Source organism: Dipodomys merriami, unplaced genomic scaffold (genome assembly GCF_024711535.1).
Source record: "Dipodomys merriami isolate MVZ:Mamm:240054 unplaced genomic scaffold, mDipMer1.0.p SCAF_19, whole genome shotgun sequence".
NCBI lineage: Eukaryota > Metazoa > Chordata > Mammalia > Rodentia > Heteromyidae > Dipodomys > Dipodomys merriami.
The window spans coordinates 6,839,152-6,864,437 of record NW_027203270.1 but is presented as its reverse complement, the minus strand read 5'-3'; the positions used below and the strand labels follow the sequence as shown (position 1 = coordinate 6,864,437).

At 48.1% G+C, this 25,286-nt stretch overlaps 3 protein-coding genes and 1 long non-coding RNA gene across 10 annotated transcripts in view; 1 reads left to right on the top strand and 3 right to left on the bottom strand.

Moving 5' to 3' along the window:
• Positions 1 to 2,217: 2,217 nt before the first annotated feature.
• Positions 2,218 to 6,216, bottom strand: Mrm1 (mitochondrial rRNA methyltransferase 1). 2 transcript variants are annotated; one of them, XM_070026731.1, is made up of 5 exons: positions 5,548 to 6,216; positions 5,255 to 5,348; positions 3,051 to 3,183; positions 2,838 to 2,957; positions 2,218 to 2,731 (listed from the first exon to the last, which is right to left on the bottom strand). In XM_070026731.1, exons 1-5 carry the CDS (start codon positions 6,090 to 6,092, stop codon positions 2,559 to 2,561), a joined length of 1,065 nt encoding a protein of 354 aa, XP_069882832.1. In that variant the 5' UTR covers positions 6,093 to 6,216; the 3' UTR covers positions 2,218 to 2,558. The 2 variants fall into 2 exon arrangements, with proteins under 2 accessions (XP_069882832.1, XP_069882834.1); XM_070026733.1 differs by having other exon boundaries at positions 3,051 to 3,108.
• A 1,400-nt stretch (positions 6,217 to 7,616) lies between these two features.
• Dhrs11 (dehydrogenase/reductase 11) lies at positions 7,617 to 15,608 on the bottom strand. Its single transcript, XM_070027120.1, has 7 exons — positions 15,219 to 15,608; positions 12,368 to 12,577; positions 10,214 to 10,308; positions 9,302 to 9,431; positions 8,640 to 8,732; positions 8,369 to 8,434; positions 7,617 to 8,246 (listed from the first exon to the last, which is right to left on the bottom strand). Exons 1-7 carry the CDS (start codon positions 15,573 to 15,575, stop codon positions 8,205 to 8,207), a joined length of 993 nt encoding a protein of 330 aa, XP_069883221.1. The 5' UTR covers positions 15,576 to 15,608; the 3' UTR covers positions 7,617 to 8,204.
• Positions 15,609 to 16,229: 621 nt separating this feature from the next.
• On the top strand, positions 16,230 to 17,776 carry LOC138830630 (uncharacterized). Its single transcript, XR_011373044.1, has 2 exons — positions 16,230 to 16,361; positions 17,672 to 17,776. It is a non-coding gene; the product is annotated as an uncharacterized lncRNA (long non-coding RNA).
• The window catches only part of Ggnbp2 (gametogenetin binding protein 2), a 41,498-nt gene continuing 33,319 nt past the window's right edge, over positions 17,108 to 25,286 (bottom strand). The window contains exons 10-14 of one of the 6 annotated variants that reach the window (XM_070027114.1): positions 22,886 to 23,033; positions 22,248 to 22,373; positions 22,024 to 22,142; positions 21,139 to 21,360; positions 17,108 to 18,381 (exon numbers count right to left, since the gene is read on the bottom strand). In XM_070027114.1, the coding sequence (XP_069883215.1) occupies positions 18,178 to 18,381; positions 21,139 to 21,360; positions 22,024 to 22,142; positions 22,248 to 22,373; positions 22,886 to 23,033 (819 nt within the window). In that variant the 3' untranslated portion in view covers positions 17,108 to 18,177. Of the gene's footprint in view, positions 18,382 to 21,138; positions 21,361 to 22,023; positions 22,173 to 22,247; positions 22,374 to 22,885; positions 23,034 to 25,286 lie in introns of all 6 variants that reach the window. The other 5 variants (XM_070027112.1, XM_070027110.1, XM_070027111.1 and 2 more) reach the window with 5 other exon arrangements.

Genomic DNA, 25,286 nt, shown 5'->3' with positions numbered 1-25,286 from the left:
CACCACATCCATGTAGGTCTGTGATTCTTGAACCCAGCAGCACAATAATCAACTAGGTCGGTTTTGTTTGTTTTCCGGTCATGGGGCTTGAATTCAGGGCTTGGGCACTGTCTCTGAAGTCTTCTGCTCAAGGCTAGTGCTCCACCATTTGGGCAACAGTATCACTTCCAGCATTTTTCTGAGTAGTTTATGAAATAGGAGTCTCATGGACTTTCCTGCCCAGGCTGGCTTGGAACTGTGATCCTCAGATCTCAACCTCCTGAGTAGCTAGGCTTACAGACAGGTGTCAATCACCAGTACCTGATTGCAACTAGAAGCTTTAAGAAACACTGCTACCTGCCTCCTTTCTTGGGATTATTAATTGGTTTGGTCAGTCTCTGGGCATCTGGAATACCAATGCCATTGTTTTCCTTGGCCCCATGGTTCTAAGATTCAGCAAAATCATGGCTCTAGACTGTTAATCAAGAGCTCAGCAGAACTGGAGCCTGTGGTAGTCAGGGGCAGAGCTCAAGAGGGATATGTGCTAGGAGAGAACTAAGGAATGTAGGAAGGGGCTTTGTCCTTTCTTCAGAGGAAAACTAAAGTGATCTTGGGCCCTTTGTAAATGAATTCAAGTTTTGTTCTACATGAGCCTGGCTATTAGAATTCCAAGGTAATCCCACTCCAGGTTGAGTCCTGAGAAAATAGGAGGGTTATTTATGCAGCACCTACTGCATAGGAGGTACCAAGATCCTGCTGCTTTCTAGGTCTTCCTAGGGATCCAGGAAGGTAGAATGATTCCCTTTTTATGAAGGAAGGCACTGAGGCTCAAGTGTGTCAGCAACTTGACCAAAGTCACATGGCAATCAGAACTCCAGGATTCTCAATCAGGGATGATGTGGGTATGTGTGGAGACAGTTTTGGTCTCATAACTAGGATGCATTGCAGTACCAGCAGGTAGAAGCCAGGTGCTGCTAAGCACCACGGACAGATCTCACAGCAAGGATTGAACTTGCCCCAAAAAGCAGGGCGCCGCTGGCTCATACTGTAATCCTAGCTACTCAAGAGGCTAAGATCTGAGGATCATGGCTTGAAACCAGCCTAGGCAAGAAAGTCTGTGAGACTCTCACATCCAATTAACCACCAAAAAGCTGGAAGTAGGGCTGTGGCTCAAGTGGTATAGAATTAGTCTTGAGTGAAGAAGCTAGGGACAGCGCAGTATCCAGGTCCTGAGTTCAAGTCCTAGTAGCAGCACCAAGAGGAAAAAAATAAAAGCCTGGCCGGGCGCTGGTGGCTCACGCCTGTAATCCTAGCTACTCAGGAGGCTGAGATCTGAGGATCGTGGTTCAAAGCCAGCCCGGGCAGGAGAGACCGTGAGACTCCTATCTCCAATAAAAACCACCAGAAAACCGGAAGTGGCGCTGTAGCTCAAGTGGTAGAGCGCTCGCCTTGAGCTGAAGAGCTGAGGGACAGCGCTCAGGCCCAGAGTTCAAGCCCCACGACCGACAAAAAATAAAAATAAAAAAAATAAAAAAAAATAAAAGCCTGACCCAAACTCCAGAAAGATGAGGGTGAAAAACTATGCTCTAGTGGTTTTCGGCCTTGGAAGTTTATGCTAATGCTTAGCCTGGAGCATGATGTAACACACTTTTAACCCCAAACACTTGAAAGGCTAAGGCAGGAGGCTCTTGAGTTTGATGCTAGCTTAGACTAAGTTCCTAGATAGCCTGAACTATACAGTGAGAATGACTTAGAAGGAAAATAATAATAAAATTCTACTGGTTGTGTGGCACTCAGTCTGGTGGCAGTGTTGGCCTCATCTATTCATGTATGCTTGTTTAGAGCTGTTACTGTGGGCTCCAATGTGCAGCCAAGATGGAGGACACCACTTGCAGCTTCTGATCCACCTGTGAGCTGACAGAGGCTGAACCTGCCTGGGTTGCACAACAAACAGCAATGCCCTCCTTACCACCAGAGCCTTAAAGGTGAGGGCTTTGGGTCAGGAATCCCTTCCACCGAGCAGGACTGACAGTTCACTAAGTGACAAGGTGGTGGTGGTAGTGGGGTTTGTGTGTGTGTGTGTGTGTGTTGGGGTAAGGAGTGCTTATTTTCTAGTAAGGCTGCAGCCAGGAGTCTTCCCTCTAGGTGTCTGCAAAAGCTTCCATAAGAAAACTGTGGACCAAAGAGCAAGGCTGCCACCTAATGGAAGAACCAGAGAGAATACCCATTTGCTGAGTGTCAGCTGAACACCAGGTGGTTTTATTTGATACTCAACAAGCCTGGGGGAGAGGGTGCACTTGTTACCCCACAGGAAGGTCTTTGGGCCTCTTCCACATCCACAAGCCCTCATTTTCCACAGCCTTCTGGCCTGGGCCATCCAGCTTCCTTCTGAAGCCTAGATTTCCCATCCGGGCCTGGGAAAACAGAAACCCTCCATCCCATCCTAGCCTAGAATTAAATTAACATCTTTAACATCAAAACAAACGCTTGGACATACACTCAGGCAGAATCTTGGGAGCCCGTGGAGGTACGTGCAACCCATCCCAACTCCAGCACAGGACCAATTCAGACAGGCCAAGTCAGCCCCCACTTGGGCTCTGTTTTTCTGACTCTGAAGACAATGCTGAGTGCTGAGCCACTGTGACTCTTTCAAACATAGCCGAAGGATCTTGAGGGTCCTGGAGAAGCTGCCCTCTCTCCTGCTCTACAGGGAGACCTTTCCTCTGGCTGCAGATGGCGTGAAGAAGAATTCCTGCACAAAGAGAGGGAAGAGAGGCAGAGGAGAAGCAGGCTCATGAATATAAATAAGGTCCTTTGACACACAAGTTAACATTAGCAAGAAATAAAAGTAGACTTACCTGTAGCCACAGACACATTCAAGGACTCAAGCCCAAGAGGCAGTGGACGCCCAGGCAGGATGGTGAGCAAAAGCTGGCAGGAGGCCAGCACCTCCTGGGACAGACCAGAGCCTTCATTCCCTGCAGGCCAGGGGTCAGAGGGTTAGAGAACCCCAGCTGGAGGTTCTTGGGAAATGAGCCTCTGACCACAGAAAAGCAGGAGCATGCACCTACCCAGCACGAGGAGAGTAGGCCGGTCCCAGACAAACTCCAAGCAGTTCATGATGGGGATCTGAGAAGAGTGAGGGATCTTAGGCCCCAGGCAGCCCACTGTGCCAGCCACAAGCCAGCCCTGCTGGGCCTTGGCCTGGAAGAGGGAAGACATCATGTTCTAGGTCATCAAAATCATCAGAGCCCTGGGCAAGTAGTTTAGTCTTGCCATGTGTGCATTCACTCAAATTTCATCAAGAGCCATTCAATTTAATCAAGTTGCTATGCACCTCAACCAGACCAGATTCTAGTCTAGGATCTGGGGTCGAGCCAAAACAAAGCTCGGAATAAAATCCCAACCTTGTGGAAGGATGGTTGAAGTATTTTTTGTTTGCTTTTTGACCAGTACTAGGACTTGAACTCAGGACCTGGGCACTATCCTTGGTACTTTACCACCTGTGTCAGTCACAGTTCTCCTTCTGGCCTTTTAGTGGTTAATTGGAAATGAGTCTCACAGACTTTCCTTCTCAGGCTGGCTTTGAACCTCAATCATCTGATCTCAGTCTCCTAAGCAGCTAGGATTATAGGCATGGGCTACCAGCATCTGGCTTGAAGGCCTCCTTGAAGTGACATTTCAGTGTAGACTTTCAAGATGATGAGGGGCAGCTTATAAAAAGCTAGGGGGATATTTCAGGCATGGAGATCTACATATGCAAAGTCCCATGCCTACCCGGCATGTCTGAGGATTAGTATAGCAGCCAGCAGGCAGGCTGTCCAAACAGAACAATGGACACCTAGGATTTCAAAGGCCAGTGAAAGGATCTGGCTTTCACTAAGACATGCAAAGGTTTCAAAAATGTCCCCCCCCCCGCTTTTTTTTTTCCTTTGTCAGTTTTTGGTCATGGGACTTGAACTCTGGGCTTGAGTGTTGTCCCTGAGCTCTTCAGCTCAAGGCTAGAGCTCTATCACTTGAGCCACAGCACCACTTCCAGCTTTTTCTGCTTGTGTGGTATTGAGGAATTGAACCCAGGGATTCATGCATGCAAGGCAAGCACTCTACCACTGAGCCACCTTCCCAGCCCCCTCCCCCCCTTTTTTTTTTGGCAGTACTAGGAAATTCAGGCCTCTTGCTTGCCAGGCAGGGGCTCTACCACTTGAGCCACACCCCTAAGCTTTTTGCTTTGTTTGCCAGAGTCAACCTCAGACCATGAACTTCCTACACCTTCCAAATAGGTCCTTGTTTTTGTCTCTGTCAGGATTGTTCTATATAGCTCAGGCTGGCTTTGAATTCATGACCTTCCTGCTTTAGCCTCCCAAAAAGCTGGTAGATTACAAGTGAGCATTTCACCCTGCTCATTTTTGTTTCTTCAGGAGGTACTTGTTCAAGGGCTTGGCCACAGTTTGCCTGATGGGGGCTCCCTATGAGAAGGTACAGCCAGAAAACACTTCTAGATGAATGTTGTTCAATACAATAGTCACAAGCTGCATGTTATTACTGAGTAATTGACACATGACTAGTCCAAATTGATATGTGCTGCATGTGAGAACTTTTTAACTCAGCTGTAAAATGTTACATTAATACATTAATATTTTAAATGCCCATATGTTGGAACCATGAGTTTGGAGATACTGGGTAAAATACTAAAACTAATTTCACTTGTGTATTGCTTATATTTTCAACGTAGTTACTAGAAAACCTAAGATTATGTATGGCTTGCATATGGACAGCATTCTCCTAGACAAAACACAAAGCATTCCACCCCCACTTGCAGAAGAAACTTCTTTTCAACAGTCAAGAATGGTCAAGGGGGCAACCAAATGTGAGGCAATACTGCCCCCTTGTGCCCCAGTAAGAGAAACACAGAAAAGACTCCAGCGGGCCCCAAGAAAGTCTTCCCGAAGTTGGCCCCTTCCTAGTCTCACCAGGAACACAAATCCCTTGTTCAAAGATCCTTTCAAGCCTTCCCCTAACCCGGGGAATCCAGGTCTCCTACCCACCAGCTACCTAAAGCAGCACGCGCATAAGTGAAGAGTTCTTCAGCAGGGAGAGAGACCCTGAGCCCTAATCCTTGCAGAAAGGGCAGAGGATTGACTGACTGGCACATGTGAGGTACTTAAAAACTGGGACCTCTCTTTTCCGATGGGCTTCAAGCTAACCCTTTCCATTCCCTTGAAAGAGGCCAAGCCAGGCTCATTCCTGCTCCTTCTCCTCTCACTTCCCCATTTACCTGCAACACACCGGGCAGGTCATCCGTGGAGAACACGTCCATCACCTCCATAGCCCCCGCGCTGGCCTTGCTGACTACCGGAGTGAGCGGGCAGCTGCAAGAGTTCCCCGTTCCCCACTTTAAACGGAGTCACCTCAAGCCCGGTGCCCTGCCCACCCCCTCGGCCTCCCAAGGGTTAAGGGTGAGAGTTCTGGCGATGGGGAGGCCGGGGGGGAGGGGGAGAGAGGGTTCACCCGAAGACCAAGGCTGCACCCTCCAAGTTGGGGACACAGGGGAATAAGGGACCTCCGTGCCTGTTTCTCCGACTGGTGATGACTTTGTCCACTCCGAGGAAGTGAGCGGAACGCAACACAGCCCCGAGGTTCCGGGGATCCTGGAGCCCCTCCAAGACAAGCCACAGTGGCCGGTGGTGGTCTGGGGCGGCCTCCCGGGCTTCCGCGTAAGGCCGGGGCCGCAGGGGGCTCACCTCCATGCACACGCCCTGGTGCACCTGGTAGCGGCACAGGGCGTCCAACTTGTGCCGCGGGGGCCGCAGGACCGGGATGTCCCGCGCCTCGGCCAGGCGGAGCAGCTCGGCTCGCTGCCCCTCAAGCCCGGCCCGGCCGGCCTGGAGCAGGAGCCGGGCCACGCGGCGGCGTGCGGCCCGCAGGGCCAGCACACACGGGGACACGCCGCACAGGAGCTCCCGGCGCGGGGCGGGCGCGCCGGCGTCTTCCAGCGCCAGGCGGCCGAGCTCCTCCCCGCCAGGCCGCGGCCCACGCCGCGCCGCGCGGGAGAAGGGACGCGCCGCCCCGCCGCCCGCGAAGGCCACGCCCCGCACTCTCGCCAGCAGGCCCATCGCCCCAGTTGGACTGGAGACTCGAGGGCTCCCGCGGAGGATCGGACGGCAGACAGCGACGAACCGACTCCGCTGCCGCCAGGGACCGTACGGTCGCCGTGATTTCGTCTTCCCGGCTTCCTAGTGCTGGCGGCCCTGCTCCGCCCCCTCCCACCCCCCGCCTCCCGCCCTACCGAAAACGTATTGCGCATGCTCTGTCGCCGCTCTGGCGGCCCTGCCCCACAGCGCCCCCTGCAGGGGTGACCGAGCGGCGGCCTCCAATGCAGCGGGCAGGTGGAGTGTGCCCAAGCTGAGCTGACCCTGCAGCTGCTGGTGCATGCATCCAGTCCCCCAGAGGTCCCGGGGGAGCGCATTCGACCACTCACCAGCAAAGGAAAATTTTAGCTTCCCTGTTCAACCAATTCAACCTTGGTTCCTCGCTCCCCACACTGTCACATTTACTCATCCTGGGATTTTTTTTTTTTTTCCTCTAGAAGCCTCGGTGTCTGATCCTCATCGGCTGGACCCCCTAAGCAAGATCCCAAAGATAATTTCCCACCCCCTTGGTGATCATTTTCTAAAGTCACTACTGGTTGACAAGCCAACTGATGCCATTGACTCACAGGTGTTGGCCAAACTCTTTCCTCAATGCTCAGAGCCAATGGCCCAGGAATGAGCCATCTCTCCGCCTGCCTATTTTTCGTTTATTTATTTAGGTTGTACAAGGGACTGAAAGACAGGTGCTCTACCCCTTGAACCATATCTCCAGCCCTTTTTGTGGCAGTACTGGAGCTTGAACTCAGGGCCTGGACACTGTCCCTTAGCCTTTTCACTCATGGCTGCCACTCTGCTACAGGTCCATGTCCAGCTTTGTGTGTGTGTGTGTGTGTGTGTGTGTGTGTGTGTGTGTGTGTGTGTGTGTGGTTAATTGGAATTAAGAGTCTCATGGACTTTTCTGCCTCAGCTGGCTTTGAACCATGATCCTCAGGTCTCCCTCTCCTGAATAGCTAGGATTACAGGTGTGAGCCACTAGTGCATGGCCCCATTTTTGTTATGACAGACTTGCTGTGTTGCACAATGTGGCTCAAACTCATGATCCTCCTGCTTCTGCTTCCTGAGAATTCTGTTCTGTCTTGCTCCTACACCAAAGATTCATTTTTCAAGGCCCAACTCAACCCTTTCTTTTTTTTTGGGGGGGGGGTCCGGTTGTGGGGCCTGAACTCTGGGCCTGGGCACTGTCCCTCAGCTCTTCAGCTCAAGGCTAGCGCTCTACCACTTGAGCCACAGCGCCACTTCCAGCTTTTTTCTTTTTGCTTATGTGGTGCTGAGGAATCGACCCCAGGGCCTTGAGCATGCAAGGCAAGCGCTCTACCACTGAGCCACCTTCCCAGCCTCAACCTTTTCCTGCTCCCAAAGATAATGTTCACTCCAAGAGAGAGGCCCCAAATCCACCCACCTGCTCACTTACCTGGAAAGACTTCTGAGACACAAACACTCCAATCACGGAGAAGAGGGAAGAATGGAAAAACACTCCTGAAGCCAAGGTATGTTGGTTGTGACTTTTCTTTTTTAATTATCACAGTGAAAACTACTGGGATCCAGACCCTGGTATTCTGTAGCCATAGTCAAAGTAGAGTGATGACCCCCCCCCTCCCCCGGGAGCAAGAAGCCAAGACTGGGCTGGAGAGTTGGGAAAGGGGAAGAGGAAGGGCAGCTGGTCAGGAAGAGAAGGAAGCCTGGAGTCCTGTATAACCATACAGATACAAAGCCACAGGGGAGATGGCTGGTCTCTGCCACCCCATCCCTGAGAAACAGAGCTTGCAGTGCTAGGTGGGGAAGGCCCTCTTTTTGGCCACATCCCCTTTCCTAGGACAAAGGAAAGAGAATGAGGAGAGCAGACAAAGACAAAGGAGTCCTAGGGGGGGACCTAGAACAACAGGTGACTTGTTAACCATCAGGGACTGCCTCCTCTCTCTGGCCTATGTCGTCACATCTACAATGAACATAATTTGACAAAACAAAGTTTCTAGCCCTTGGTGGGAGTAGTAAAAGAAAGTGGGCTCCAGGGTCCAGAAAGCAACACCTAAAATCCATAGGCAGGAGGGATGGGTAGCAGGAGCTCCCCACACGACACTAGGTCACCTGCTCCGTGGGCCTCATCTGGATGTCTCCAATCTGTGGAAGGCACAAGGCTTGAGGCAGCCAGGACGTTTCCCAACCCCTTAAGGCATTCCTGCTCCCCTCTTCTGGGGATGGTTGATCTCCTCCGAGGGATAGACAGCCAAGGCTAGACTCACCTGGACATGTGGGGGACTGCTGAGGACATAGATGACAGCATCAGCCACATCCTCAGGTCTGAGACACTGGGAACAGCAGAGGAAAGGGTTGAGACGAGGGTAGAATGGATCCATGTTCTTTCCCACCACTGGGGTCCTCACCAGAATCCACATTCCCCCCCCCCAGCCCTCCAGAAGGGGTGATAAGCTAGCCACAGGATTGAGTTTAAAGGTCAGGGTTCCCTCTCCCTTCATTATCAATTGGTGTTGCAAGCCCAGAAGGTAGCCCCACCTTTATGCACTCATAGGTGGCAGCTGCTTTCTCAGGGTCCTTGTCATGGAGTTTGAAGGCAAACTGTGTTTCCACCAAGCCTGGAGAGATGCACTGGGCCAAGAGAAAGGGGTTACTCAGGGGCTGAGCTTTGCCAGGGAGATTGGAGGGGAAGGATGGAGGCCACAGGGCTCCAGCTCACCAGTGATGACTGTTTAACACCCAGCAACTCCCTCCTCCATTCACAGCTGCCACTGGCAATGCTCACAATGTCCCCAACTCTGGACAGAGACCTTCTTATATGATAAACGCTTGACCAAATGGTGTTCTTTCAAGCCTCATAACAAAGCAGTATTCAATTCCCTTCTACAAGTGAGGCTTGGGAAAGCTCACAGATTTGCCCAAAGTCAGCTCAGAGTGCTGGTGTCTATACATTGTGTGCCCACAATCCCTTGCTTTCCCTTAGCCTCACTCTAGTGAGACTCCTGGATGAATGAAATAATGGAACCTGAAGGACTGAACAGGACCTTATATATAAGGAGCCACAGAGCCCAGATATTCTGCACCCAGGCCACTCCTGGAGGCTCTAGGCGGCTCTCCCTGGTCATGGGCTTCCTGGGCAGCATGTATGGGTGGGAAGGTATGTGCATTCCATCCCCAGCAGGGTTAGGCCACAGCCTCACCGTGGCCCGGATGTGGCTTTGGGCCTCCAGAAGCTCTTGCCTCAGTCCCTCAGTCAACGCAGTGACAGCATACTTGGTCGCACAATAGAAATGGATCTCAGACTGGAATGGAACTCGGTGGCCACACATGCTGGGTAGAAGAATGGAAGGAGGAAATGTGAGACAGTGAAGCTCCACAGATAAGGGCAGTTCCCTCTGCCATTTGGCCAGCCTTACCACCTAGAAAGTGACAGGGAAGCTTTGTCAAGCAGATGACAAGAAAGACCTGGTGGCCATTCCCAAAGCCACTGTGCTCTCTACACAGCAGCTAAAAACTCCCCCCCCCCACTCTCATTCGCTTGCTTGCTTGCTCGCTCGCTTGCTCTCTTTTTGGTTGGTTGTAGGGCTTAAACTTGGGCCTGGGTGCTGTCCCTCAGCTCTTCAGCCCAAGGCAAGCACACTACCTTTTGAGCCACAGCGCCACTTCTGGTTTTCTGGTGGTTAAATGGAGATCAGAGTCTCATGGACTTTCCTGCCCAGGCTGATTTTGAACCGGGATCCTCAGATCTCAGCCTCCTGAGTAGCTAGGATAAAAGGCGTGAGCCACCAGTGCCTGGTGGGGAGCTCCTTAATGGCACAGCTTATGCCGTCTTGTTGGGCCAAGAGGGTGGTTCATCCTAGAGTCTGAGGAATGGATGCATTCAGTCTCCTGTTAGGCCGCAGAGGGCAGTGGCTGAGCTGCTCATTCAGACACTGAGTGGCTGGCACTTGACAACCTTGTGTTTTCCTCTCATCATGCCACTTAGGCGTTAAATCTCTATTTTTACCACCATGAAAAATGCAGTCTAGACAGACAAGTGAAACTGCAGCAGATCACGCAGCCTGGAGGGGCAGTGGTGATCTGAGCTCTACCCATCAGCCACTAGGCCTCACCTGTTGATGTTAATGATGTGCCCATCATCCACGTTCCGCTCCTTCATGGACTGATAGGCTTCCCGTGTGCAGATGCTGAGGGCTAGCACGTTCACCTGCAGGCCAGGGGGGGCAATGGGGTGTCTCCAGCTTGGGCCCAACTGAGCAGGTGGTGGAGCTACAGAGCAGCAGGGGAAGGGGGCATTCTCTATAGCTGCCCCTTTCCTCAAAGCTACCACCCTCAGTTGACAGCAGATACAGCTTTTCTACATAGCTGTCTCTTTGAAAAGCGTAGTCTTTGCCCCCTCTATCCAAGAGATGGCACCATCTCTACAAACAGTAGGACTCTTGTCTCAGGAAATCATATCCTTTCCTTCCCCAGCTAGCATACCTTTCTCAAGGACACTACCCCAGCTCTGCTCCCTGCTAAACAGACTTAAAACTTTCTCCTCATTCACAGACCCCACCTCTCCCCACCTTTCTCAGCCACCCTGCTTCCTTGCGTCTCTTTCCTTAGAGACAAGTTGCAAAGCTCCTCCCACTTTAACCTGTGTCCCATCAGCAAGTTCAAGCATGAGGACTCCTCAAAGGGTGTGTTAACTTGCCACTCCCACCCCCTCTGGCAGAGGTGACCCCAAGTCCCCACTCTTCTGGTATTTTCTGAGTAGTGCCTGCCAGGCCCCACCCTCCAGCCTTGTCCACCAGGACAGTAGAGATAAAGCTTTCAGCAGGTCCTCATACATCTCCTCTTGAGAGGGACCAGCTGACAGATTAGCCGGATCTCTTTATCAGGTGTCAGCCAGGACACCCTCAGTAAAAACCTGCCCTAGTGCTCATGGTGGAAGCAATAGGAAATGGGTACTGCGACATGGAAGGAGCTTACTCTGTTGCTTGCCTTCTTAGTAGTGTGAGTTTGTGAAGCAGGTGGACGATAACAAGTGGATACCCACGCCCCCTGGACCATGTAAGGCAATTGCCCAGGTCTTTAAAGGCTTGGGCAGGAAAGAAGATGCCTCCTAGGATAAGCATCGGTGACTTAATGTTCAAGCTGAAAGGGGCCTTGGGGACTTAATAGTATCTGGTTTTACAGATGGTCAAGTTGAGGTCCTGGTTTAGAGAGCCACTTGTTGCAGGTCGTGAGGGTCACGTGATTTCTCAGAGGCTGAAGACTGGGTTTCTTTTGTTGTTGTTTTGTTTTGTTTTTCTTTTTGCCAGTCCTGGGGCCTGAACTCAGGGCTTGGGCACTGTCCCTAAGCTTATTTTGCTCTACCACTTTAGTCACAGCACTACTTCTGGCTTTTTCAGTTTATGTGGTACTAGGGAACTGAACCCAGTGACAGTGGTAGGATGCTTGCCTTGCATGCATGAGGCCCTGGGTTCGATTCCTCAGCACCACATAAACAAGGGGGAAAAAAGCCAAAAATGGTGCTGTGGCTCAAGTGGTAGAACACTAGCCTTGAGCTAAAGAGCTGAGGGACAGCGCCCAGGCCCAGAGTTCAAGCCCCACAACTGGCCAAAAAAAAAAAAAAAAAAAGGTAAGATCTGACTATATTGCCCTAGAGCAAAGTATGCTGGATCTGAGCATCAGATTTGAGTGATCACCCCTCAAAACATGGCTTTAAGCTCCCAACACACCATAGACCACACCTGAGCTGCTACAGTCCTTTATGTACCTGGCTGCAGGGGACACTGGGGTTTGTGGCTCCAGATGTTGATGCTAAAGGTATGTTCATCCCAATTAACTGAAGCTCAGATGTAGTAAGTAATGTGCCTGAGGTCACACAGCTACTGGTGGGCTGGCTTCAGAATAACATTTCTTGTCTCTTTGTTTCTTTGCTTTTCCTAAAACCATGTTCCCAAGCATTCAGCCCAGTGCTGACACATTGTGGGGGGAGGTATTCAATAAACAGTTCTCCTCCCTATGAGGGAATCTGTCTAGACCAGGAACTACACCCACGGTCTCAGAGAACATGACAGCTATAAAGACATAGCCATCTATTCCTTTGCTTGCCTTCTGATAGAGAAAGAAGCAAGGGAAAAGTCACGATGCCCCAATGGGAAGCTGAAGCTCCCTCTCACTGAGTGTCCTGTCCCAGCAGCCCTCTGCTTCACAGAGCCCTGGCTCCCATCTCCTCCTCTCACCCCCTTCCCCTTCCCCAGGCCTGGAGCCCTTACATTGAACATGTCCTTCCAACCGCTGGTGCTGCCTGAGAGCAAGGTGTCAGGCCGGGCCAGGCCAGCGTTGTTGATGCAGATGTCCACGCCACCATGCTGTGAGCGGACAGCTGAGAACATGGAGAGGATGTCCTCCTCATTGGACAGGTCACATCTGTAGGGGATCAAAGTCCCGGGGTAGCCTGCACTCTTACATTCAGCAGCCAGCTCCTATGAAACCCAACAGGGGTCTAACTGGGGTGAGCTGCTCAGTCCTGAACCCCCAACACCCAAAATCAGATCTCCCTCCCCAGTCACCACTCAGAATTCTCTCCTCTGGCAGCTGCCTTTTGGCCTCATAGATGTGAGGCCTGCCCATCCCCAAACAATGCTTGTCCTATTTGGTCAAAGTCCAGCGGTTGACGGAAGGAGGGGGAAAGTGGAATTCAGTGGAGGAAGCTCCTCAAATCTTTCAGTTCTCAGGAGGGAGAAATGGGCAGGGATCCTGGAAATGAACAGAGACCCCCACCTTGTGCTTCTTTCTACCAGTGCCAAGAATCCCTAAGTTGTTAGTCTAAGTCTCCAGTTCTTCCCTTATCCTCCAGTGTCAGACAGTACCTCTTAAAGCTCTGAACCACCCCCCACACCCTGCAACAAATAGTTTGTCAGAACCCAAAAGTTAGCTCTCACACCTTCCAATGAAGTCTAACAACCAATGTTCTGTCTCCCCCATTCTACAAGTGGGCAGGACATTGGAAGAGAGTTTTGTTTCTTTAACACCTGGTGTACTACCCTCCCACCCCATGGTTTCCTTGGAGGTGAGGCAAGTCAAATGGCACTGAATACCCCTTGGGCATCTTCACAGCCCTTGACACTTTGAAGAGCCCTGCTAGAAAGATCTGAGAAAAGAGAACCCCAGGGAGATGGCTGTGGGGGGAGCTGACATTGAGAAGCAGGGAGAAAATAGCCTGCATGGCCCTGGAGGCCAGCAACTGGGCACTAGAGCCTTGTGAAGGTGACTGTGTGCATCTGGGGGAGGGGGAGGGGTGCAGGGCGCCCTAGAGGAAGGCCAGTTTGGCTAGCTGCCCTGGCCTGGAGCCCCTTCCTTCTCCCAAACCAAGCTAAGAATAAAAGGCTGGGTCAGATGACCAAGCAAGTTCTTTTCTGCTACAACTTTCTGTGAGTTCAAAAGGTATTCTGTACTGGGACTCAGAAGCAACTCTACCCACCCACCCATTTTACTATTCATGACTACCTCAGGGAAGACTTTCTTTCTTTTCTTTCTTTCTAGAAAGCTCTGCCCAAACTATGCATTAATATCAGTCAGTGAATCAATCAATAAAAGCAGATGGTGGGCAAAGAAGCCTGTGATCTTTCCCTTCCCCTTCCAGTTTCAGTCCCCACTGGAATACTGGGATGGAAGGGCTGAGAATATATTTCTTCCTGAGCCTGCATTCTCACTGCCCCAGCTACCCTCAAAAATACCCTTGAGGGGCTGGGAAAGGTGACTCAGTGGTAGAGCGCTTGCCTTGCATGCATGAAGTCCTGGGTTCGATTCCTCAGCACCACATAAGCAAAAAGAAAAAAGCCGAAGTGGCCCTGTGGCTCAAGTAGTAGAGCGCTAGCCTTGAGCTGAAGAGCTGAGGGACAGTGCCCAGGCCCAGAGTTCAGGCCCCACGACCAGACCCCCCCCCCAAAAAAAATACCCTTGAAATAATGGCAGTCCTCTCATAGCGACCACATTCTCCCCTCAGGACAGTCATCCTGGGGCTGAGTGATCTGTTTGGGGATCCCACTGAGATTCAGAGATCCCTTTATTGGCTAGCTTGGGTTAGAGGAGTAGAAAAGAAGGCCAGAGTGACTTCAGAACTAGGGAGTCCAGCTGGCCAATCCTTGGCCCAATTCTCTAGGCACTAAGGCTGGTACTGGGCCCCAAACTTCTAGGAATAAGAGAAAGGGAGGGGCAGAATGGAGCAATGGTGGAGCCAGATGACCTTGGGATTATCTAGGTGGTTATAAAGTATACCTTTGGTCAACAGCTATAGGGAAGGGATAGTCCTTCTTCCTGTACATTTCTCTACCTCCACCCAGCACCTCTTTTTTTTTTTTTTTCTACCGAAGGACTTTGAACCATAATGGTGATCAAGCCCTAAAGCTAAGGATTAGTCCACACTGGAGAGTGGTCCTGCCAGGATAAACCCCAAAACAACCTATAATTGGCCATTTCTCTTGTCTTCTTCCTCCCTGTTTACAAATGGCCAACTCTTAAGAGAAAAAACTGTTAAGTTCTGGATCCACATTTTCTTTGTCCCCTCAGAGTTTATATCTTCAGTACCCTACTTCACCTACTCACCCCATCTAGGAGACAAGACTGAAGTTCACCAGTAGATATTCCATTCATGTGCACTGGGTGGGTTAAACCTCAGATATGGATTGGACAGAGAGCTCTTCAGAGAAGCTCCCATTCTAACCCCACGCCCAGTCCTGGCTCACGTCTTCATTTTTGGTACTGCTGGAACAACACACACACACACACACACACACACACACACACACACACACACACACACACACACACACACCTCTAGCCCTGCTCATTTGGTTGGTCAGTACTGCTTGGGGCAAGAGGAATCCAACCTAGCCACTTAGGACAGAAAGCTCTCTATGCTGAAGGTAGGAGCCTGCCTAAGAGATCCAAGCTGCCGCCCCCAGAGGGCATCTATCAGCCTTGACTCTAAGCCCGTTGCAAATGGGCCTGGGGTGGCAGGCAAGTGAGGGGAGGGCCACAGCCGGGCTCTGGTCACCCTTCCCTAGCTCTACCCCGCCCAGGCGGCGTTCCCCACAGTGCCCCCTCTCCCAGGTGGGGCCTTACCTCGATGTTGCCCACGGTGCGAGCACAGCCCACCACCTTCAGTCCCTGCTGTACCAAGGCCCGGGCCACCGCCGCGCCGATGCCCCCCGAGGCTCCTGTCACCAGTGCCAGCCGGTCGCGCCACCTCTCCATGCTGGCCCTGGTCGTGGTCCGGAGCCGGCCGGTCACCTCGCTCGGCGACCCGGGCGCTAGGACCACCGAGCTGCGTCCGGAGTCGTCGGGGCTCGGCCGCACCCTGATCACTGCCCCGGCAGCCGTCGTCAACTTGCCGGAGTCCAAGCCGCGCCTCGACCCACCCCCACGCTGGTTGACCTCGGGCCCGGGCTCCACCCTCCGGTCCTCCGCGGAGGACCACATCCCGAGGAGGACGGCCGCGGCCTGGCCGCCCCGCCCCTGAGCCGCCGCGGCCCCGCCCTTCCGGCCCCGCCCACCGCGGCCCCGCCCCGGCCCGGCCCGCCCCTCCCCCGGCTTCAGGAAACCGTATGGAGGCCGCGGTTCCAGCGCGGGCGCGGATGGCGCGGATGGCGCGGATGCGCGGATGCGGGCGGGCAGCTTGTCGTCTTGCTTCCAGGGTGAGCTCTTCCCCGAGAACAGTGCACTGCTCCAGGTCTCCTGCCTAGCCTCTGTCCCCAAAGTTAGAAGGGCAAATAAGAGAATTGGGGACGTGCGCCCCAATCTCCTCGAGGCAGATGGGAAGAATTTGGCCCAGAGAAGGCGTCAACGCTGAATATCCTTGAGGAAGACTCGCTCTCCCTACCCTATCTCTTGACATTTAGTAGCCAAGGAGAACTAAGTGTAAAAGAGAACACTTAGGACTCGGGGGTGTGGCTCAGCTGGCAGCTCAGCATGACCGAGATCCTGAGTGCCAACCCTGAAATACCACCAACCCACCCCCCAGGCGGGATGTCCTACTGACTTATCTCGGACACTTCTTCCCCATGTCGCCATAGTAGCATGTTTCACGAGGCATACCGCAGACTTAAGTACTTACTGTATAACATGCCAGTTTAAGCACTTCGAATATGCACAACCACCCTGCGAGATAGTACCTACTTTTGAAGTATGCTGGAGGTGGAACCCAGGAACTCAGCCAAGTGCCCTACTACTGAGCTCTATCTCCAGCCAAGTTTCTCCACATTAAAGGTAAGTATACTGGTGTAGAAAGGGCAAAGCAGGATGGGCACAGTCCAGCCAGCCTACAGAAGTGCTCCAAACATCTTCATTCCGTTCTTCCTTCTTGGGTTGTTTTCAGAATTGAGCTTACTTTGTTCTCTGGCCACATAGGGTTATTATTATTTTTTTAAGGGCTAAAAACTGCCTCATTTCCTCATTCTTAGTCTGGCTATCCTTCCAAAGAAAGATCTGTGAGTCTGAGCACAAGCTCATTGGTAGGGTACTAGCCCCTTATTCATGAGGCTAAGTTAGAGCCTCAGTACCACAAAAATAAACCCAGAGCTGGGAATGCAGGTGTACTCTGCTACTCCCAGCATTCAGAATTAAGTTCCAATCCAATCTTCATATGGCCCCAGTGCAGACTAAAACAAAAGCAGCCGTAGCTTTTAGGACTTTCACAGTAACACTTGACTATTCTGGTGGAGGGGGTCAGCTCATAGCAAGGGAATGCAGTCATGTTTTATAGTTTCCAGTATGAAAGCAAACAAGAGTGTGAGAGGAATCATTATTCATTTTACCTCTGTTCCAATTCTATACAACATTTAGATTTAAAAGACAACTCAGGAGGTGGACCAAAGAAATATGAAACTATGAAAACAAAATCTAAGCATCCACTGTTGCCCACTTGAAATCTTAGAAATTTGGTTTATTGGGAAAAAACAAACTTAAAATTCACTCCATACACTGCAAGAGATAACTGCCCTACCACCCGTTGGCTGGCCATGAAGTACTATTTACATGCACATACAAAGCTCTAAGGGATGTTGTTTATTGTGCTATTTGACTTGGCCTTGTAAGTGGCAGCAAAATGCTGCTCCTGGGAAAACATCTTCAGTATTCAGGATAGCTTGTAACAGCAGTGACTTTACTGGTGGAAAACAGATAAGGATGTATATGCATTTATACAGATAACAGTGCAGTCAGTTCTCATGGCATCCTTCTGATCCCCATCACACATGCTATGCTGAGTAATTATTATCCAACAATTCCTGGCTGAAATTCTGCTACATTTTGTTTTTGTTTTCATTAGCTTCCATATAAACCTCTGAAATTTTTTTTTTTTTGGTCACCTCTTAAGAACTTTTATAGAGCAATTAAAGTCCATGAGAAAGTAAAATGCTAGCCAGTATTTAAAGGTATTGCAGCAAATTTATTCTTTCAGAACAAGATTAAAAACTGCTTTTTTGGTTGTTAATAACTCTGATCAAGTGAAGAACTTTTAGTCTTCAACAATCTGTATCTCTATTCTCATTTGCTCCGTATCCTCTGTCCATCAACAGGTACCAAGATCACAAGTGGCAAATACTAACATACTGCCATACATTAAGTGGAAACATGTACACCAAATTCTACTGTGCGTATTAATAAATATTCTTTATTTTAAATTTTGCACATTGCGCTTTAACATTACATCCAAACATTTCGCAAGTGGATGTCTACTTTGTAAAACCATATATTCAGCTCATTGTCATTTCTGTACAGAAGTATAAGTACAACATTACTTTGCCACTAAGTTGCTTTAGTAAGTCTCACAGGAAGAGAAACATTTAATGGAAAGAGATGGCTTAAATCATATGGCAGGCCTGCACAGCCACGCAACTAAAGACACAAGCCTGAAGAAAGAACAAACTAATGAGGTTACCTCCACCGTCTCCCAAAACAAGAAAGAATCACATTGATTTTAAGATAAAATTTTGCCATAAGTCACTAAATTAAGAGTTTTTGAAAGAGAAGGCGCAGTAGTCATCTTGAGTGTTTCATTGAAAGACAGAGCTATTTTATTTATTTAATTTGCTCCAGCCGTTGTCAACAAGCCACTACAAATGGGCCTCTTGTGGTCATTTAAGCGGCAATATTTATTAAATTTCTCCTTCAGATGCTGTCGGTATTGTTCTCTATTGCTGTAGAAAGATTGGTTATTAGCCATAAATGACTGTATTTCATCTTGTGAGATAAAGATTTCCTCATCTGAAGTACATTCAGATTCATCCTGCAAATTAAAGAAGCAGTTAAATGCATTATTTAGAGAATGCAAAATGCTAAGCCCATAGAACACAGCTAAGCTAAAAATTGAAGTAGCCTAGCTTCTTAGTTTCAATTCTGTCACATAAAGCCTTGGACTTGTTGAAATAAGAATTATGTCACCCTAAAAGGGCACCGGTGTGTCATGCTTGCAATCCTAGCTACTTGGGAGGCTGAGATCTGAGGATCACGGTTCAAAGCCAGCCTGGGCAGGAAAGTCCATGAGATTCTTATCTCCAATTAACCACCAGAAAACTGGAAGTGGTGCTGTGGCTCAAGTGGCAGAGTGCCTGGCTTGAGTTGAAGAGCTCTGGGACAGTACCCAGGCCCAGAATTTAAGTCCCATGACCACCCTCTTCCCCCCACCCCACCCCTCAAAAGAAATGTGTCATCCTGTCTTTTTTTTTTTTTTGCTAGTCCTGGGGTTAAACTCAGGGCCTGGGCACTGTCCCTAAGCTTCTTCTGTTCAAGGCTAGTACTCTACCACTTAAGCCAAAGCACCACTTCTGCCTTTTTCTCTTTATATGGTACCGAGTAATCAAACCCAGGGGTCATGCATGCTAGGTAAGCACTCTACCACTAAGCCACATTCCCAGTCCCTGTCATTCTGTCTTAGAAAGTAATATAGATTACTTATAATATAAATTAAACTCAACTTGGTTTAAAACATGGAATTGACAATTTATCCTAGATTCCTACAACAAAGTTGTGTCACCACATTACTGACTTTTAAAAATGACCGATTATCCAGGTGTGGTGGCTCACACCTGTAAATCCTAGCTTCTCAAGAGGTGGAGATTTCTGCCTGAGACCACCTCAGGCAGAGAAGTTCACAAGACCTCATTTCAAGTAGTAATAAAAAAGCTGAAAGCAGTGGCATGTACTTGTTATCCCAGCTAAGAACTAAATAGAAGGATCTCAATTCAATAGCAGCCCAGCAAAAAGTAAAAACCTTACTAGGGGGAACGGGGGAAGCAACAAGGACAAAAGATGTATTTCAAGTGGTATCACACCTGCCTGGCAAACACAAAGCCATAAATCCAAACCCAAGCACTACCAAAACACAGTAATAACAAAAAAAACCACCATGATTATAGATGTAACTAGTTTGCAATACCTAACTCATCTCTAGCTGACATGCTGGTAAAAGTTTTGTCTCTACAAACTAAGGTAACTTTTTTAACTTAAAAAGTTACAGAGCTGGGGCTGGGAAGGTGGCTCAGTGGTAGAGCGCTTGCCTTGCATGCATGAGGCCCTGGGTTCAATTCCTCAGCACCACATAAGCAAAAAGAAAAAAGCCGGAAGTGGCGCTGTGGCTCAAGTGGTAGAGTGCTAGTCTTGAGCTGAAGAGCTTAGGGACACCGCCCAGGCCCAGAGTTCAGGCCCCACAACCGGACCCAAAAAAAAAAAAAAAAGTTACAGAGCTCCAAAAAGAAATGTACTCTTTACCTGATTTATTAACTGTAAACCCTCTGTATATCACCTCTATAATAACAAGTTTTTAAAGAAAGTTACAAGCCAGGCGTCAGTGGCTCACAGCTGTAATCCTAGCTACTCAGAAGGCTGAGATTCTGAGCAGAGAAGTCCCCATGAGACTCTTATCTCCAATAAACTACTCAAAAAGCCAAAGTGGCACTGTGGCTCAAGTGATGAGAGAGCTAGCCTTGAGCACAAAGAGGCTCAGGGACAATGGCCCAACCCTGAGTTCAAGCCCTAGGACCAGCCAAGTTACAGAGCATTGCCAGTAAACTATAACACACACACACCGGAGTACACACATACACCGGAGTGTACACACACACACACACACACACACACACACACACACACACACACACACACACACACACACACACACACACACACACACACACACACACACACACACACACACAGGATACTAAACAACAGAATGCTGATTATAGAAAAGACACACACCGGAGTACACACACACACGAGTGTGTGTGTGTTGTGTGTGTGTGTGTTATTATAGAAAAGATATCAGTCAGGTCAGGGCTGGGAATGTGGCTTAGTGGGTAGAGTGCTTGCCTAGCACGCATGAAGCCCTGGGTTCCAATTCCTTAGTACCACATAAATAGAAAAAATCAGAAGTGACACTGTGGCTCAAGTGGTAGAGTGTTAGCCTTAAGCTAAAGCAGCTCGGGAACAGTGCCAAGGCCCTGAGTTCAAGCCCCAGGACTGGCAAAAGAAAAAAGAGACATCAATCTCCTCCCAGCACAATACACATATACTATGCACTGGGTGTCACATGAAATCCAATGTAATGCATCTAAAGTCACAGTACCAATTATTTTCCACGCTCAGTTATGCCTTTATCCTACACAATACCTAATGGGAATAATCTAGAATACAAGCTTTAGTTGAGATTCTATACCTTTCCTGGTCTGGAATAGTGGCTATCATAAATTGCCACTCAGAAAAAATTTGCTTAAAACAGCCTCCTTCAAAGAGGCAGATGGTTAGACGTGATGATACCCCTTTCTAGTATGTTTGCCCAACTAATGTCTGATAGCACTGAGACAAAGGAGAACCAAAAAAATGTGTTCCAGAGAAGCTTCATCAAGTGGAAGAACAGAAATGCAGGTACTAAAAATAATGGAATACGATCTTCTTCATTTCTTAGAAGCCCCTCACTATGCCCCATCTGAATGAAACCTTCAGTTACTATCCCCACATCTATAGTAATATATCGTAGATTACTTACGAGGAGTTCAACTAAGCTCTTGGCACCTTTTCCAGAATCAGGACCAAATGATGTTTCTGTGGGTTCTGCGAACCAAGGCAATGGCTGCCCACCCTTTTCAGTGCTACAACAGCTTTCAGGATGTGCATCTTTGGTCTTATCGCGGTGAAACACTGTGTGCACGGTATTTCCTGAGGTCTCTCGATTACCTGGATCTGTAATACAGCCTCCAAGCTTTTGGATCTAAAACCACAGTGAAAGGTTGCCCAGGTAAAAAGGCAGCAAATAATACTAATTATTATGCAAAGGAAAATAAGCACACACAAATGTTTTAGAAGACAACCAAGTTCCAGGCTAGTCCCTAGGCTCCAGAGCAAGACAATAATAACAAAACAAACAAAATGCCCTACTTTTGTTAAGTCTTAGAAGGAACAATGAGTAACAAAGCCACTGACACATTCTACATGCTACACTGGCTAATCTGCACTCCTCTCACTTCACCTTCATAGGCCTAATATGCTAAGGACCACTGTTGCCATTTTGCAAATGGGAAAACTAAACAAACTGCTCAAGATTACAGAGCTAAGTTAAATTTAAACTATTATGAAAATAAGTAAGATTTATGACTCACATTACCATGTGAGTCTTGGACAAATAACTCATCCCTTTTCCCCAACACACACACACACACACACACACATACACACACACACGGTGAACAGAGCAAAGGACACACACACACACACACACACACACACACACACACACACACGGTGAACAGAGCAAAGGAACTACATAACATACTCACCTAAAAAATTTAAGTTCTAGCAGCTAAACTACACTTGCCATGTCTAAGAATACAGTTTTCAACAGCTAAAGTTTAAAATCACCCGTTATAACACTTACATGTTCATCACATTTCAAAATCTTGCTTTTCTTTTTCTTCTTTTTATTTTTGCCTTTTGTGTTATTCTCTTCGGAATTTGCCCAGCATTCAACACAACTATCACCATCATCTTCTTTGTCTTCGCAGTGATGAACACAGGAATCATCACCTGCAAGTCAATAAACCTTATTTATGACCTTAAGTCAGTCAAGTAGTAGAATGAGGAACTGTAATCTAAACCTACCATGTTCATCATGATTACAAATGCCTTCAGTGCAGGCAACATCCGAACCTTCTCGAGAGCCTGTTTCACTCCCTTCCATGCTAGATGAATATCCACAATCACTACCATTACAGTGCGGAGATGTGCCTGAGAAAAAAACAGATGAAGTTTTCATTAATGTAGAACAACCAATGGGACCATAGAAAAATTTCAAAATTGATCACTTAATGACAGGGGAGATATACACTAGTGAAAATATGATGAACGGTTTACAACTTTTTGTTAAACAAAAATCAGAAAACACAGAAAGATATTTGACTAAAATGCATGTTATCTGGGGGCTAAAAAAGAATTTTTTAATTCCAAAATCCTCAAAAGTTCTTACATTTAAGAACCATGGGCTGGGAAGGTGGCTCAGTGGTAGAGTGCTTGCCTCACATGCATGAGGCCTGGGTTCGATTCCTCAGCACCACATAAGCAGAAAAAGCCAGAAGTGGTGCTGTGGCTCAAATGCTAGAGTGCTAGCCTTGAGGTGAAGAGCTAAGGGACAGTTGCCCAGGCCCAGTGTTCAGGCCCCACGACAGGCAAGAAAGAAAGAAAGAAAAAGAAAGAAAGAAAGAACCAATTTAAGAGTTAATTTTTAAAATGAAATTACTTACCTTTCTTTATTTTAGGGGACCCCAAAAGATTGCCACTGCTAGGACAGGTACATGATGTATTTTCATTGGTAACAATTACTTCTACACAGCCATTACCATCTTCAGTGCTGCCACAGGCTTTGCAGCTATTTTCTATGAAGTCTGCTTCCTGTAAGGATCACATTAGGAGATATTAAACATTAGGAGGTATTATACCTCCATAACGGCTACATTTATTAATTTATTTAATTAGATAGGAGTTACAATATCATCAGGAAAAATCACTAACCCACTTCAAGACTGTGAACCAATCAAGGGAAAGTCGTTAAGAGTTAATACCAGGTGCTGGTATAGCTCACACCTGTAATCACAGCTATTCAGGAGGCTGAAATCTGAGGAATAAGGTCCAAACCCAGCCCAGGCAAGAAAGTCTGTGAGACCCTTCAATTAACCACATTTTAAAAAAAGGGGGGGGGGGCTGGGAAGGCGGCTCAGTGGTAGAGTGCTTGCCTCGTATGCATGAGGCCCCTGGGTTAGATTCCTCAACACCACATAAGCAGAAGTGGTGCAAGTAGAGCTGTGGCTCAAGTGGTAGAGCACTAGCCTTGAGCTGAAGAGCTGAGTGACAGGCCCTAGGCCTAGATTTCAAGCCCCACAACTGACCAAAAAAAAAAAAAAAAAGCCAGAAATAGAGATGCTGCTCAACTGGTAGAGTATCAACCTTCAGCAGAAAAGCTGAGGGACAGCACCCAAGTCCTGAATTCAAGCCCCAGAACCAGCACACACACACAAAAGTTAATGGTACTTCAGCCAGGGTAGAAAATGTATCACACACACACACAAATTTAGTACCAAACAAATGTAGGTGCTATCTCCAGGTGTACAACACACACACACACACACCTCTCTAATGGTACCAAACACACACAGCTAATGGTATACACACACACACACACACACACAAGCGTGCGCGCGCACGCACGCACACACACACACACACACACACACACACACACCCCTCCCTAATGGTACCAAACACACACAGCTAATGGTACCAAACAATTTAGGTGCTAATTTAGGTGCTATCTCCAGGTGTACGACACACACACACACAAACACTCACGCACACGCACACCACCCTCCCTAATGGTACCAAATTTAGGTGCTATCTCCAGGTGTGATCACTAAGAGTGTTCTCTAGGTAATAACTACTGCTAACACTTGGATGGTATTTGTCTTTTTCATGTATTTTTACACTCTAGTAATGGTGTCTTAACACAAATCAAGGCAGCATCAACCAATGTCGTGAAAGTTACAAAATTCCTCACTGTCAAATATGTTCAGCAAAAATAAATAAAAGGATATTTCAGTAGAACTGATGAAGCAATAAAAACATTAATTTCACTAAATACCAATTGTGAACAGAAGTGTTTTAAATAGTCTGTGGCAGATGGGAAGTATGCTAAAAGCACCAAAACAGTCCTCTTAAGGAAAATTACTTGCACAAGTCTAAGTTTCAATTTTTTATTATTATTATTGTTCATTACTTGTGCAAAGGGTGCTTCATTGTGGTAATTTCCATACATTTAAGGAACATATCCTTATCACGCACTTTCCATGAACCGTTACTCCCTGATTCTTTAAACAATCTCAGTAAGTTTCATTGTTAAATCTTTATATATGTGAATAAACCACGCTAATCACATTTAGTCCCATTCTCCCCCTCTTCACATTAGTCCTGCCCCTTCCCACTGGAGCCCACTTCTCCATTTCAGCCTGTTTTACTTCCTTTTTTTCTTCTTCTTTTTTTTAGTGTGTACTAATTGAACTCAGGTATTTCACTATTTTTTTTTTCTTTCTGTGCCAGTTTCTTTTGCTCAGGATTAGCAGTCTACCACTTGAACCACAGTGCCACTTACGACTTTTTCCAAGTAGTTTTTTGGAGATAAGTCTGACAGACATTTTTCCTGTTCAAGCTGGCTTCAAACCACTATCCTCAGATCTCAGCCACCTGGGTAAATAGGATTACAGGCATGAGCCAACTGGCACCTGGCTTTAGTTTTTATGTATTTGCCAGTCCTGGGGTTTGAACTCTGGGCCTAGGGTCTGTCCCTGAGACCCTCTGGGTGCAAGGCTAGCACTCTACCCTAGTTTGATTTTAAAATTAAGGTCTTGCTACTACTAGACTGACTTTTAACTCTCACTGTATCCATCTCATTAGTGTCTATGATTATAAAAGCCTATACCACCATGCTTGGTAGGCTTATGATTTTTAAATAAAAAATAACATCAAATTCTTCTAATTTATTTTATAATGCAGTAGACATTGGTAAGTATAACCTACATTAAAAAAAAAAGCTCATTGGGCACTTTATTAGAATTTTTTTCTTTTTTGGTCGGTCATGGAGCTTGAACTCTGGGC